Below are 15468 nucleotides of genomic sequence, written 5' to 3' on the forward strand. Positions count from 1 at the left end.
CTGCCCCCTCCACCTTTCTTTCATCATGTCCTCCACCCCCTCTTTCTACCCACATCTTCATCCCCCATGATTGTACAGCTCCATAGCTGAGTGCTCAGTATGGCTGATTGTCATCCAGAGGGTCCATATTCGATTCTCTGAACTGCCAGTAATTTTTTTGTGGTGGGAGGCCTGGAACGAGGTCAATATAGCCTCGTGAGGCCAGTTGAGGAACTATTTAACCAAGTAGTAGTGGCTGCAGGCTACAAAGCAGTCAGTAATTTTTTAGGCATTGTCGCATGGGCTGATGATTTGTTTCTTTTGGTGCATGAGAAAAATCTAGTTTCACTAGAAAATAAATGTGGCAACCACCTTGGAATGTTGCATGTGTGGTTCTTGCAGGTGCAATTCAAGGTTTTGCCACAAGAATCAACATATATTTTACTTAAATGTAGACTTGTTAGGGATCCATGAATTAAAACAAATCAGTTGATAATTTGTAGACAAAAGCTGGAAGAGCAGTGTGATGACCTGAGCCCAATGGGCCATTCCAATAATACTGAAAACAAAAGTGCTTTCTTAGATGTTGCTAACAGTATGATATATCTGAAATGATCACTTTTATAGTGCATCTTCAATATTTTTGCACATCAACAAGATATATCTTCTTCAAATGTTTTAATATTTCTTTCAGTGCATTTTATTATTCTGCTTTTTTATTTTAGTTTGGCTATTTCTGGTATTACAGCCAGTTGAAGGAGATATGCACATATGTATATCATATGACTTGCAAACAACATCTGGGGCATCTAGTTATGTGACATATATGTATATATAAGCATGCTGCATAACCAATACAAGTGCGTTACAAATAATAAAAGAAGGATTAATAGGAGAAGTTTTTTTACATCACACTGTATTCTTCTCACATTCATTAAACACATGTTACGGGCATATACAGATATTTTTTAAACAATAATATTCCCTAGTTCTTTCTTGCAAATCATATAACAAATAATCATGGACTTGTCTTCTTGAAAATGCCTATATACCCAAAACTGGCCAATAGTGGTTTAAATAAAACTGTTTTAGAGAAATTCTGTTGGCAGAAATAATATTCTTTCTGAAGATATTCCTAATGATTGTAGGATTAAACCTGCAAACACTAATAACTGTGTATATTCTTAACATAATCTGTCTATTGGGGGGAATTTTCAGTTTTCATCTTAAATTGTGGGTTTATTCATAGATATTTATTATTCCATTTTTCCTCTGTGTAGATAGTTTTGTTGTGTTTAATTACTTTAAAAGCACTGTGTAAGCATTTTCCTATGTATATCTTGCTGCTCTCTTCCATGCTCACAATGACAGTATTGAAGCTACAAATAAGAATGATAATCATCATTAACTAAGTGACAGACATTTGAGTACTAAAATCAATAGCAGATACTCATAGTTTACTGACAGAAGAGTAACTGACTGCATCAGGTATAAGTAAAAGTAACAGCATAATGTGTAATACATTCCTGATTTATAATTGCCTTAATGATTGTGGAATATTTAGTTACATACTTTGTCCCATTAGGTTGTAGTCACATTCCATTATCTGATAATACTGATTCAATGTTTAGCAATATTCGATTTAACTGTTTTATTTTACCCAGTTAGCTAAATGAGACTTGGCAAGAACTGTAGTAAGCAAGGAACTGTCAAACATAAAAACAAAGAGTAAACATCAACAGTAATATGTGTCTACAATCCAAAGAAAAAATAAAATACACTTTGCATCTTAATCCAAAGTTGATGCCTTCCCACATCTTGAACATTGTCGTCACCAAATGATGAATCATGGCAGCTTCATTGCTAATATTTACTTTATAAATCATATAGATTTCATTATCTTGCATAAAGTAACTGAATGTTTTCGCAGTTATAAGTAAGTTATAAATGAGGTAAAAATACACAAATTATACATTATAATCTGAGGAGAAAACTTCATATGAGTAGAAGGAAGCTTGGCCAATAACCTGGATACTGATCTCACCTGCTTAGCTTAGTCAGCCTGACAAAAAATGACTATGAAGTGTATATAAAATTGTAGTAACTGAAATATAACTGTAAATAAAATCAATGTTAAATTAGGTTTTTCTATGATTTCCCCGTCCCTACCCAGTAGGCATAGCCAATAACTTGGGTACAGGTTTCACGTGCTTAGCATAGTCAGCCTGACAAAAAGTGACTATGAAGTGTATATAAAATGTAGTAACTGAAATATAACTGCAAAAAAAAAAATCTGTGTTAAAGCTTAGGTTTTTCTGTTACTTCCCCGTCTCTTCCCAGTAGGTACAAAAATTACGTCATGTCTTTCAAAAAGTAAGTAAAGTAATATAACTTCCATTTTTGATTCTATGTTTTGACATTTTATGAATCACCAATAAAAGAGAAAAGATAAAATATAAATTTGTGATTGGTGGCAAGTGTGGTGTAGACTTTCGCACACTCTTTGTACCAATGACTATCTTTGTATCATTCTTCCATACTGCCATGGACAAATTAGTTCTGTGTATGGAAAGAGCAACCAATTATTTTATACAATAAAAGATGAAACAACATAAAAAAACAGAAGATGAGACTTCCAGAACATATATTTAATGAGCTCAGAGGACAATACTTCGCAAAGGTTACAATGTATAGCACAGCCACATGCCAAAACAGGTACAGAAGAGTTCTAGCTAGATAGTAAATAGCATGATGAGTGAGAGTAAACTGAAGGCATTCACCAGGCGGTGATCACATACACTCCTGGAAATTGAAATAAGAACACCGTGAATTCATTGTCCCAGGAAGGGGAAACTTTATTGACAGATTCTTGGGGTCAGATACATCACATGATCACACTGACAGAACCACAGGCACATAGACACAGGCAACAGAGCATGCACAATGTCGGCACTAGTACAGTGTATATCCACCTTTCGCAGCAATGCAGGCTGCTATTCTCCCATGGAGACGATCGTAGAGATGCTGGATGTAGTCCTGTGGAACGGCTTGCCATGCCATTTCCACCTGGCGCCTCAGTTGGACCAGCGTTCGTGCTGGACGTGCAGACCGCGTGAGACGACGCTTCATCCAGTCCCAAACATGCTCAATGGGGGACAGATCCGGAGATCTTGCTGGCCAGGGTAGTTGACTTACACCTTCTAGAGCACGTTGGGTGGCACGGGATACATGCGGACGTGCATTGTCCTGTTGGAACAGCAAGTTCCCTTGCCGGTCTAGGAATGATAGAACAATGGGTTCGATGACGGTTTGGATGTACCGTGCGCTATTCAGTGTCCCCTCGACGATCACCAGTGGTGTACGGCCAGTGTAGGAGATCGCTCCCCACACCATGATGCCGGGTGTTGGCCCTGTGTGCCTCGGTCGTATGCAGTCCTGATTGTGGCGCTCACCTGCACGGCGCCAAACACGCATACGACCATCATTGGCACCAAGGCAGAAGCGACTCTCATCGCTGAAGACGACGCGTCTCCATTCGTCCCTCCATTCACGCCTGTCGCGACACCACAGGAGGCGGGCTGCACGATGTTGGGGCGTGAGCGGAAGACGGCCTAACGGTGTGCGGGACTGTAGCCCAGATTCATGGAGACGGTTGCGAATGGTCCTCGCCGATACCCCAGGAGCAACAGTGTCTCTAATTTGCTGGGAAGTGGCGGTGCGGTCCCCTACGGCACTGCGTAGGATCCTACGGTCTTGGCGTGCATCCGTGCGTCGCTGCGGTCCGGTCCCAGGTCGACGGGCACGTGCACCTTCCGCCGACCACTGGCGACAACATCGATGTACTGTGGAGACCTCACGCCCCACGTGTTGAGCAATTCGGCGGTACGTCCACCCGGCCTCCCACATGCCCACTATTCGCCCTCGCTCAAAGTCCGTCAACTGCACATACGGTTCACGTCCACGCTGTCGCGGCATGCTACCAGTGTTAAAGACTGCGATGGAGCTCCGTATGCCACGGCAAACTGGCTGACACTGACGGCGGCGGTGCACAAATGCTGCGCAGCTAGCGCCATTTGACGGCCAACACCGCGGTTCCTGGTGTGTCCGCTGTGCCGTGCGTGTGATCATTGCTTGTACAGCCCTCTCGCAGTGTCCGGAGCAAGTATGTTGGGTCTGACACACCGGTGTCAATGTGTTCTTTTTTCCATTTCCAGGAGTGTATGTAGATGGTATAGCACAGGGAGGTGCCTGCACAGCTGTCATGCATGATCACTCTGCTGCAGTATCTCCTGGCAGATGTTGCTCTGTATCTGTAAATCATGACATCTAGGTGGTAGCCCAGTGGATTATCACATTCCTTCTTCCATGAGGAAGGGCGAACTGCATCTCGATGAGCTGACCCACACCTAGCCAGGGGCCTGGGCAGTGCTCTGAACCAGATTGATGTCTTTGGAAATGCTGGCTCCTCCAGTTTGGCCAGCTCCTGGTCAGCACAGACTGGAGCGTATGGCAGAAGGCCCCTACCTAGTGGTGCAGTCAGATTCGTGGTGGCTCCAGTACTGGTAGTACAGTCCAGTCCATGTCTATGTCAGGACATGATGCGGAAGGCAGTTTCAGAGGTGAGGGGATGACCGGTACCACAACCTGATCTTCTTCCGACACCTGCCCCATCTCAGTAGCCTATAAATAAAGGGAGATGAGGACATGGCTGTGATTGGTGAACAGTACTGAGAACCAGAGGCCAGGAACGGCTTGGGTGTAGGAGAGGAGGTAGCAGAGGGACCTGCAGACGAGAAATGTCGGGTGGCATCACTCATGTGTGTTTTCTGGAGGTCCCAGAGGTGGAAGCAGCTAGGTTCTCTGTCACAGGCAGAGCTTATTTTGATGGTGTGTTATTGTCCAACTCTCCATAGCCACTGTCAACACACGGTGTTCCCACTCTTGCCTGATAACTGCCAAAATACACATCTCATGGCATCTGAAGCCCGAAGCCCATACACAGTTGCCCAGCCATAAACTTGGAGACAGCACCACAAACAGCCCCACAGGCAGGGGCAGATGGCAGTAGCAGATGGAGGATTGTGCAGGGCTGATGGCAATGCAGGAGTTCCACTGGACTCTAATCCCATATCAGTGTCGACTTGTAGGAACTCAGAAAGAGTGTTAACGCCTTATCTGTAATGACATTGGCCACATAGTTCTTCATCTGTGTTTTGAAGGTGCACATGAATGTTTTAGCCTCATGATTTGAATGGGGTTGAAAAGGTGGAGACAGCAGGTGGTGAACCCCATTTCTGCAGCACAAGTTGCCAAAAATCTGGGAGGGGAATTGTGGGCTATTGTCCGACACCAGCATGAGGAAAGATCGATCAGTAGCAAAAATTCTACTGAGCACTGTGACCATAGCCTTTGCACTCATGGAATAACAGTTAACAGCATATATAAAGTTAGAGCAGGCATCGATGCAATCACTGGGTAGTTTCCAGCAAGGGGCCCACAAACTCAGCATGACCCTGCTTCCACTGGGTCGACAAGGATGCTTACTGTTGTTCACACTGATTCGAACTAGGTGTTCATTTGGCCACAGAGATTCCGATGGGACTATCCAGGGAGATTGTTGATCCATGGCTAGCAGGATAATGCCATTTACCAGGATTATCTGGTGGTGGAGGTGAAAGTAATGCAGCAGTGGGCTGGGATCCTGACAGGGAATGTGGTCTCGTCAGAAGCAAGCACTGTCGTTGGGCCCCCTGTGGCCTATCCAGCACTCGGCTATAGACTGGATGTGTGCCGTGTGACAAATGGTGGTCACATTGATCATTTATAAGGTTCTTGGTAAAATTGTTTGAGTTGCTCTTTCATTTAACATATCATTTATAACTGTAAGTTTAATATAATAAATATTATAAAGCATTAAAACCTCGGTATTCATTTATCAACACCCTGTATGTTACTTTACGCAAGAGGGCATGGACCTTCTGTAATATCTGCTATGAGGAAGTACGATCACAACTTTGACTAGCTTCTGTGCGGGCTTAATACTGTTATGAGAGACAATGTATTCTTGGTATTCCACTGACTGTTGAAAACAAGTGAGTTTTTCAAGACTGCATTTGGGGCATGTGGACTGGAGGATGTGGAACAGCCACCACAAGTTACCTACGTGTTATTCCATTGTGGCTCCCTTCACCACAATATCATCTAGGTAATTCATGCTGCCCAGAACATTGTGCAGCTGTTACTTGAAGAACCTTTGAAAGAGGGCTGGGGCACTAGCCATCCTGAAAACTAGCTGTTTGAAGTGATATAATCCATGTGGCATGTTGATGATCAGTAGTTTATGTGAGTTATCATCCAGCAGTAGATGTAAGTAAGCTCTGCATAGATTGACTTTGAAAAAATACTGGCCTCCCACAAGTGCAGAGAAAAGCTCTCCAATTTTCGAATGGGACACATATTGTTCTCTGACTGGGACTTGTCAATAATCTTAAAGTCTCCACACAGGTGCAGTTTCCCTGATGGTTTCTTCACAGTAACCAAAGGTGTTGGTCATTGATATGCAGACATGGTTGAATGATATCCAAGGCTGTCAGTCTGTCTGCATCCTCCTTGACTTTATCTCACAAGGGACAGGGGTCATGTATATAACAAGTGAAGGCACACTGATTTCTTTAATTTAATGTGTGCCATAAAGTTGTTCACTTTTCCCAAACCCCCAGAGGAAATGTTAAGGTACTGCTTACTGATGGTTTCCAATTGAAATGGTACTTGTTCTGAGACCAGGTGAACAGAGTCATTGATGACATTCTAAAAGCTGGAATAGCATTAAGGCCACAATAGATTCTCCATTTCTATGCTGTGAACTGTAAGTAAAGGTAAGGTGTGGTATAACATTTTTACACATCACCACAATTGTGAGTGGTCCTGTGGGTGGAAGGTGTTGTTTATTATATGCCACTAAGTATCAAACTGTGGACAGAAGGGGCAGTGCTCCCAGCTGGAGATGGGTTTGGGTGTTTAACAAGAATGCAGAGGCACTGGCACCTGTAGCTGAACTTGTTTATTGCACAAAGTGAATGTGATGAACAGTCTCTTATGTGACACCACCGTAGAATGAGACTCCAACAAAACCACATTAATGTCCATTAGTTTCTGTTGAGGTGACTTGTCTGGCAAGAGCATGGCAGATGGACGCAAGATATCCTTCCTTCTGGTAAGCCTCACACTATGCCCACCTGTTGAGGCAGTCTTCTCTGACATGTTCAAAAACAGTCCACGTATGATGGAAATGACTGATGGCTTTGGGGGGGGGGGGGGGGGGGCTTGTTTTCTTATTTACAAGATGGAGCCAGAGTGCAGCGGTGTTTGCATTCCACTGTTGCCACATTTTCTGTGTTATGAAAGTTGGATTCCCCTCCTGTGTCTGACATGATGGTTGCCAACTTACCCCAGAATTCTAATCAATGGACTATAGCCTGAGAAACTTTGAATGATTGGGCCCATTTTAAAACATCCCCCAAAGTAGGGTCTTCCAATTGTAGAGCTTTCTGATGCATCTTCTTATATGGAGCCACCCAAATGGTAGCAATCCTAATCATCTCCTATGCTTGTGATTCCTTAGTTACTGGAGTCACAGAAAGGCATTTCCTACTGAGTCCCTGCAGTTCAGCTGCCCATGTGTTGTATGACTAATTAAGCTGTGTACGACACTGCTAAAATTCCACATGGGATGCAATGACATGGCAGTGTCCGTGAAAGTAGGTAGTTAGTGTAGCATACATTTTGTCAAAGGTCATTTGTGCTGGTTCCATGAGAGGGGCCAGTTTGCAGATCCACGACAGGAAAAACAATTGTACAACAGCTGGATTCATTACCTGGAATGTGGCAAAGTGCTGCTGCTGAGGCTACTCCTATGCATTCCACTCTTCTGCCATCTTATCGCAAGGGGGTAACAATGGCGGCTTTGTATCTAACTGCCAGGAGAACGATGTGGACAACAAGGCTTCCAGACATTTCTGTCCCTCTAACTGTAGTTGCAGAAATTACTGTAGCACAACTTCTATCAACACACTCAGTAAGGTAGCCTGTTGCACAGTGTCCATGGCAATATAGCAAATACAAAAAATGCCCGAGCTGTTGCCAATTATGTTGTAACTCACAACATAAAAAACATGAGACAACACCTCCAGAACAAGTATACATAATGATCTCACAGGACAACAGCTCACAATGGATAAAATGTATGGTGTAGCCGCATGGCAAGACAGACACAGTACACTTGTAGCTAGCATACTAAATAGTACAATGAGCCAGAACAAGCTGGGGGCAATCATTGGGTGTGACCAGATACATAGATGGCATGTCACAAGTGGAGGTGGGAGACACCTGTGCAGCTGTCATAAGCAGTCACTTGGCTGTTGTGTCTCACTTTGGTAGTCACACTTTGCAGTATTGGACATGGAGTGACTGTTGGGCTCCAGTTGCTGTGATTGTTGTTGTTGTTGTTGTTGTTGTTTGGTTTGTCACTGTCCAGTGTGACATGGAGGCTGCATTTGTACAGCTGCCACATTGTCCTCCCCCTGAGAACTCACTGATGCCCAATGACCAGGGACAGACACCACCACAGTGATGTCACAGCAAGCCTTAATCTGATCACCAGAAGCATGAGATTCTCAAAAAAAATTAAGCCGTATTTAACATTTCAGCCTAAGGTGGATTCTTGCTCTGTACCATGCGGTGCAGCACCTCCCTGTCAGGTGCTAATTGAATGGTGACATCACATGCTGAAGATTCAGCATAAAAATCATGTTGAGCATTAGTATCAAACTGATATTTGCAACTGAAGCCACAGAAGATGGCCATATGACACCAATAGGTCTCTGTACTGAAATGACATGCATGCATTTACAGTGATAATTTGACAACTTACGCATTTCATCAAACCAAAGTGATACAGGTTCCTGGTGCAGGGCTGGCTGGCACAACTGGTAGGTCCAAGGAGAAATCTAAGAATGGAACAACGCCCTACACATGTATACATCAGCGCCACCAAAAGCAAGGAAGTGTTGTCAAAGCCACTTCATGTAAGCCTCCCAGTCTTCAGCTGCATATTCATAAGTGGGAAAGGGCAGTGGATACACGGACATCATGGTTGCCTGCATACTCAGTGTGGCCGACAAGTTCATGATGATAACCATAAGAGCCTGCTGCTGCATTGGAGCAACTGCCTCCATGGTCAGAGGAAATGAAGGAACTAAATAGACTGAGCCCACGGAAGTGAACATTGCACTCATTGCCAGTGATATCATACTGTAGGACACAAACAACAAATGGCCACAATGAACCAAAGTTTATTCTTCTTCCACATACAAGTGAACGACAGTTGAGAACATAGATATGAACTTAGAAACAATCCATGTATTGATACAAACAGTTGCTAAGTGTGAACACAATAAGAGTACCTGCTGCACTGCTTTTTTATAAAGAGGTGGGCTTTATTAGATGGTGGAATATTCAAAGTGTAGCTTATCAGCAGTCCAATGCCACAGTGCATATCTAAGTAATACATACAAGGTTGTAGCAAAAGTATTCTGGATAACTGACTATCTGTCATGGGTGACAGTCTCATGGCTGGTTAGCCTTCCAAATATCAATATGAATGTGAAAACATGGAGAGGCCTTTTCAAGGAACTGGAGATAAAAACAACTGGCTGCTAATATATTTATTTCTTAATATATATTTGATATAAAGAATATATATATTTGATATAAAGAATACTTCTCATTTTTCAACCAACATCTTTGTTTGTGGAATCAATACTAGAAATAATACTCTTCACATAGATTTAAAGTCACTTACAGTGGTCCAGAAAGTTGTCCATTATTCAGGAACACATAGTTTCAGTAACCAGCCACAATATTAAAAAATTTGGCTACTAATAATGTTGGATGATGAACATGTTAGTAATGATATCAGGGAATATGAGTATTATGGAAAATCTGACTTGCATACATCTACAGTACAGTAATGTCATTAAAGTTAATGAACATTGTAAACTTATTTGTCTCTTGAAAAATACAGATTTTACTGTTACATCCTAAAGAAGGTGATAAATAACTCTAAAAGTATGTGCATAAAATCTGAAATTGTGAAGTCAGAAAATAAAGTAAAAACCACTTGGAATGCGATAAAGAAGGAAACTGGCAGAAAAACAGGAAGTATGGCACATGTAGAAATCAAACAGGACAATACTGTAAAGAAACATGAAATGATTGTAGAAATATTGAAAAAACATTTTCTGACAGCAGCAGATAAGGCCAGCTTTAAAGGATCTGTGGACAAAGTAGTGGCTCTTGTACAGATATCCACAGATATCCTCACTTCCTGTTAGAGTCAATGATATTTAAAGAATAATTAAATCATTAAAAAATAAAATCTCAGTCAGTGCAGACAATATTTCTAGTAAAATATTGTTATAACTATATAAGTCAAATTATATAACATATTGAATACTTCTATAGGAAGGAATCGTCCCTGGTAGATTTAGCTGCCTGTAGTAAGAGATGTCACCACTCTTCAGAATATGTGATAAAAATAATATAACGAACTATCAAACCATCTCCCTTTTACGTATCTTTTCAAAAATTCTTGAAAAAGTCTTGCACAGATTGATTGTGAATCATTTCAGCTTCCACAGTATTCTCAACAATAGCCAGTTTGAGTTTCATGCTAGTCTTTTCTGAACGAGCAATATTGTCTGTTGATTTGTTCTGGAAACCATTAACAAAAAAAGTCTCCTATAGGAATTTCTGTGATCTCTCGAAAGCCTTCAATTGTGTAAACTATCAAGTCCTTTTGAAAAAGGCAGAATATTATGGTTTATGTGCTTTGTCACTTCAGTCATACCTAAAGGAGACTGTAATGCAGAATGGCTCGTCCAGAAAAGCCTGCCTCATTTGAGTGGTAACATTAAGTTGCAGTATGCCACAAGGCTCTGTGTTAGGCTCACTGCCATTTCTTGTTTTTCATTAAGGAACTCTGTCTTTCTTCTGAAATAGAATAAATTTATCCATTTTGCAGGTGATACTGTGATTATTGTTAACGAATTGTCAGATAACAGTCTTGAACAAACTGTGAATTCAGTTTTTACTGAAATCTTAAACTTCCCCCCCCCCCCCCCCCAAATGATCAAATGATCCCTAACACCGTGCAGATAAAACCCATTATATGAGGTTCAATACACCACAAAGAAATCTTGAAGAAAGTGAAGAGATCAACCAATATAAAAGGTTGAGGATACAAAATACCTGTGTCAGCCCACACTCCTCTCTCTCTCTTTTAATAAATAACAACCACGCTCAGTCACAATCATGATTTATTTCAGTGCATAGTGCATTTTGAACCCTGGGGGCTCATCTTCATATGCTTTGACAGTCTACGTCAAAGTGTTTTTTTTTTTCAAATTTAGATTAATTCTGGCCCTGGTAAGATTACATTGCTATATTACAAAGTGGCACATTATGTACATAAACATGTTATGCATACTGCGCTGCAAAACCACTTATCCACTACAGGAACTAGTAATATAATGGAAGGAAACATTCCACGTGGGAAAAATTATATATAAAAAAACAAAGATGAGGTGACTTACCGAACAAAAGCGCTGGCAGGTCGATAGACACACAAACAAACACAAACATACACACAAAATTCAAGCTTTCGCAACAAACTGTTGCCTCATCAGGAAAGAGGGAAGGAGAGGGGAAGACGAAAGGAAGTGGGTTTTAAGGGAGAGGGTAAGGAGTCATTCCAATCCCGGGAGCGGAAAGACTTACCTTAGGGGGAAAAAAGGACAGTTATACACTCGCACACACGCACATATCCATCCACACATACAGACACAAGCTGTCTGCTTGTGTCTGTATGTGTGGATGGATATGTGCGTGTGTGCGAGTGTATACCTGTCCTTTTTTCCCACTAAGGTAAGTCTTTCCGCTCCCGGGATTGGAATGACTCCTTACCCTCTCCCTTAAAACCCACTTCCTTTCGTCTTCCCCTCTCCTTCCCTCTTTCCTGATGAGGCAACAGTTTGTTGCGAAAGCTTGAATTTTGTGTGTATGTTTGTGTTTGTTTGTGTGTCTATCGACCTGACAGGAACTAGTAAGTTATTTTTCAACTTGTCTTTAGTTTTGTAAACTTATATTCACAATGTGCCACTTGTAATATACTAATGTAATCATACCAGGACCAGAATTAACAAGGTATTTGCACCAGGACCAGGATGATACTGAATCTGAAAGAAATGAATGCAGACTGCCAAAGCACTTGAAAATGAGTCCCTGTGTTGTGAAATGCATTGTACATTGAAATAAAATCATGATTATGTCTGAAGGTGGTTTATTTGATGAAAGTAATACAGTGATGGAAGAAATGCTGACAGAATGGACAAAATTAAACTTCATCTTCTTAAAACACAGCTCACCAATATTTGCACTATGTGTTCAGTGGCTGAAGTGATATCATTAATGCTTTTTACTTTGGCTACTGTCAGTCATTAATAATATATTGTACTATATTATTGGGGGCTTAACCTCTCACAAAAAAAATTCACTGCACAAAAGAAATCCATCAGAATAATGAATGATGTCCATCACTGATACTCTTGCAGGTACTTCTTTCGAGAGAAGGTGATCCTTATCATTTCTTGTAATACATTTTTTTTCCTTGTTGACCTACTTCAGTAACAATGTATCTCTCTACAAGGACAGCAACAAGTATCATACTACAACAGAAGAACCAAAAACAGTCTGCATGCTGAATTGAAAGTTCTTCAAAAATGAGTTTATTACTCCAACACTAAGCTGTTTAATGCATACAACCACAAATCAAATGTCTCAATAACCAACTACCCAAAATCTCAAAGAGTACATAATAGAGAAATCTTTTTATATGGTCAATCAATTTCTGAGAGAAAATGAATATCACCACTAAACTTAAATTGTTTGAGAACTAGTTTTAGCTAATTTTATTTTGAGCACTATCATAGACATGAGGAAAGCTGATTTATGGTATTCATATACGTATTTGTTGTAAGTGTCATGTCCTTGGCTCTCACCTCCACCATGGCCACTGTCTACACATCTAGATCTCCTTTCAAAGGGAAGAGGGATGCAGTATAAGGCTGGTGCCTGATGTTGTAGCTACATGCCACACAGCATTGCCCTGTCGAATGCCACCCTGCCAGACGTCTGCAGCCAATGCAGCTGAACTTCATTGCGACATCCACTGCAGTAACAAGCGTGGTGTGATCACCAGACACATCAAGGACTACTTTGCATCTATAAAGGCACGTGACCCTGGCCATTTACTGGTGTCCATAAAATTTGGGCAGCCTTGATAGGACCACCACTTGGAGCTCCCCAGTAGTCTTACACTGAATGTGAATATGAGCCTGAAGCCACCTGCAAATCTGCATCTGAAGCCAACTTCAAATCAGAGAGTCACACAATGTTCCCTGATACTGTGCACCAGGAACAGCACTGTGCTAGTGCAACCACTGATTATGACGGCGACCAATGGTCGTCTACGGCAGAGTAACCTATTGTGACAGGCTGTGTGCCTTCTCTTGCACCATTATGGAACTGTATTGAACAAGTGACATTTCTTGTATAACGTAAGGATGATCTCTTATGATTCTTTCATTGAGAATCTGTTGTCTGTTGTTCATGTTGTCTCGTTTGCTTTCCTATAAAAATAATATTTTGTTCTTCAATGTTACCTGTGCACCTTCTTGTTTTTTGCATTCACCTACCCATCTGCATAAACATACCCATCACAGCATACTTTAGTATGTGATGAGGATAACTTTTTCATGGCTCTGTTTCTTCAGACCTTATTCCCAGTCTCTGTGCTCAGCCAGGTAGCACACCCTTTGCATCTGTTTGCTTCCACACCCATCTGACTGATGTTCTTCCAGTGTCATTTCATTTGCTCATTTCCAGTGGTGACTTCTGCGCCAGAACTTTTGCTTCTACAAGTTGTCCAGTTCTGGGATCATCAGTTGCATCATTTGAACCAGAAAACTGCTCATTTGCTTCAATGTTTCTTGGGGGTGACACCCCCCGTTTGCTACAGCTGGGATGCCACAGCTTTTGCTTCTCGCTCGGCACTTCCTGCACAATTCAGTGCTCCTCTGACAGCATCTCCCCCATCCCAACATCCCCCGGGTACAGAGTACCAGGCCACTATCCCCACTTCCCTCTGTTTGACATGATATTAAACTCTCAGCCCATCTTCCTGCCCACACTGGACCACCTCGTCTGCAATTTCACTCTTCTCGATGATTCTCTCCTGACTGCCTCAGCTCCTGGCTCCCACAATCATTCACACACTAGCATCCTGTGCTGCCCTCTGAGACTTGTCCTACAGTTCCAGTTTCCACAGCTCCGGCATCAACAGCTCTGGCATCCACAGCTCCGGCGCATTCTGCCTGAGCAGCCCAGGGTCTCCCATTGCATCTCCTCCCCCCACTACAGCACCTGCTGATGCAGCTCCTAAACCCAATCTGGCATCTTGTGATGCAGCTCTTATGCCCTGTCCAGCACCTCCCACTCCAGTGCCTCCTGCTCTGCCACCTCCACACGGTGTGGTGCCTCTGCCCGATGTAGTGTCTCTGCCCGATGTGATGCCTCTGTCTGAAATGGCGCCTCCACCCTATGCAGCACCACTGGTTCTTGTGTTCACAGTGTCCATCATCACCATCCTGGTGGCTGCTGTGCCTCTGCCTCCAGTACCAGTGGCTCCTGCACTGCAGCTGACCCAGACCACGCCGTCCTGCATCCAACCTGCTCCTGACCTTCCAGTGCCCTCAGTGCCATCTACTCCATGGTCTTCCTTGCTCCTTTTTGCTGCTGCAATAGTTCATCCATCTTCTGCTTCTGCTACTCCAAGCTTGTCTCCTACTGATGCATTATCTGTTGTCTGCCTTTGGTGGAGCCCTGCCTGGCACTACCCATTTTTGATCACTGCCCTCAGCTGCCCTTCATCACAGCCCTCTCTGGTGGCCTTGCACCCTTCCCTGCACCTCCTGTGTGTCGCTCATCCAGGCCTCCTCTCCATCATCCTTCACCTTAATGCTGCCCAACTTGTGGTCTTACACTATGCGTCTCCTGTCACCTGCTCCAGTGCCATCAGCATGCTCGCTGCTGACCCCAGAACGTTCTGTGCCAGCCACCAGTCTACCCGCACTCTCCACACCTGCCGTGAGGCCACCGACATTCTCCACACCTGCCACTGGCTCACCAAGCCATCTGCATGTGCAAACAGTCCATTTACCATCTTCCTTCATGCCTGTCACCCATGTTGCATCTGAGTCCTCAGCTCCCTGCTTCAACCTTGAGATATCTTTTTCTAATGTGCTGGGTTTCTTTGCAATAGGCATCTTCACATCACACTACGTGCCCTCTTCTTGACCTGCTCTGAGGCATTTG

At 42.8% G+C, this 15468-nt stretch overlaps 1 protein-coding gene across 1 annotated transcript; it reads left to right on the top strand.

Moving 5' to 3' along the window:
- The first annotated feature begins 13424 nt into the window (after positions 1-13424).
- LOC124606528 (vegetative cell wall protein gp1-like) lies at positions 13425-15112 on the top strand. Its single transcript, XM_047138513.1, has 5 exons — positions 13425-13572; positions 13869-13898; positions 13981-14212; positions 14423-14957; positions 15014-15112. Exons 1-5 carry the CDS (start codon positions 13425-13427, stop codon positions 15110-15112), a joined length of 1044 nt encoding a protein of 347 aa, XP_046994469.1.
- The last annotated feature ends 356 nt before the right edge of the window (positions 15113-15468 follow it).

Source organism: Schistocerca americana, chromosome 3, assembly GCF_021461395.2.
Source record: "Schistocerca americana isolate TAMUIC-IGC-003095 chromosome 3, iqSchAmer2.1, whole genome shotgun sequence".
Taxonomy (NCBI): domain Eukaryota; kingdom Metazoa; phylum Arthropoda; class Insecta; order Orthoptera; family Acrididae; genus Schistocerca; species Schistocerca americana.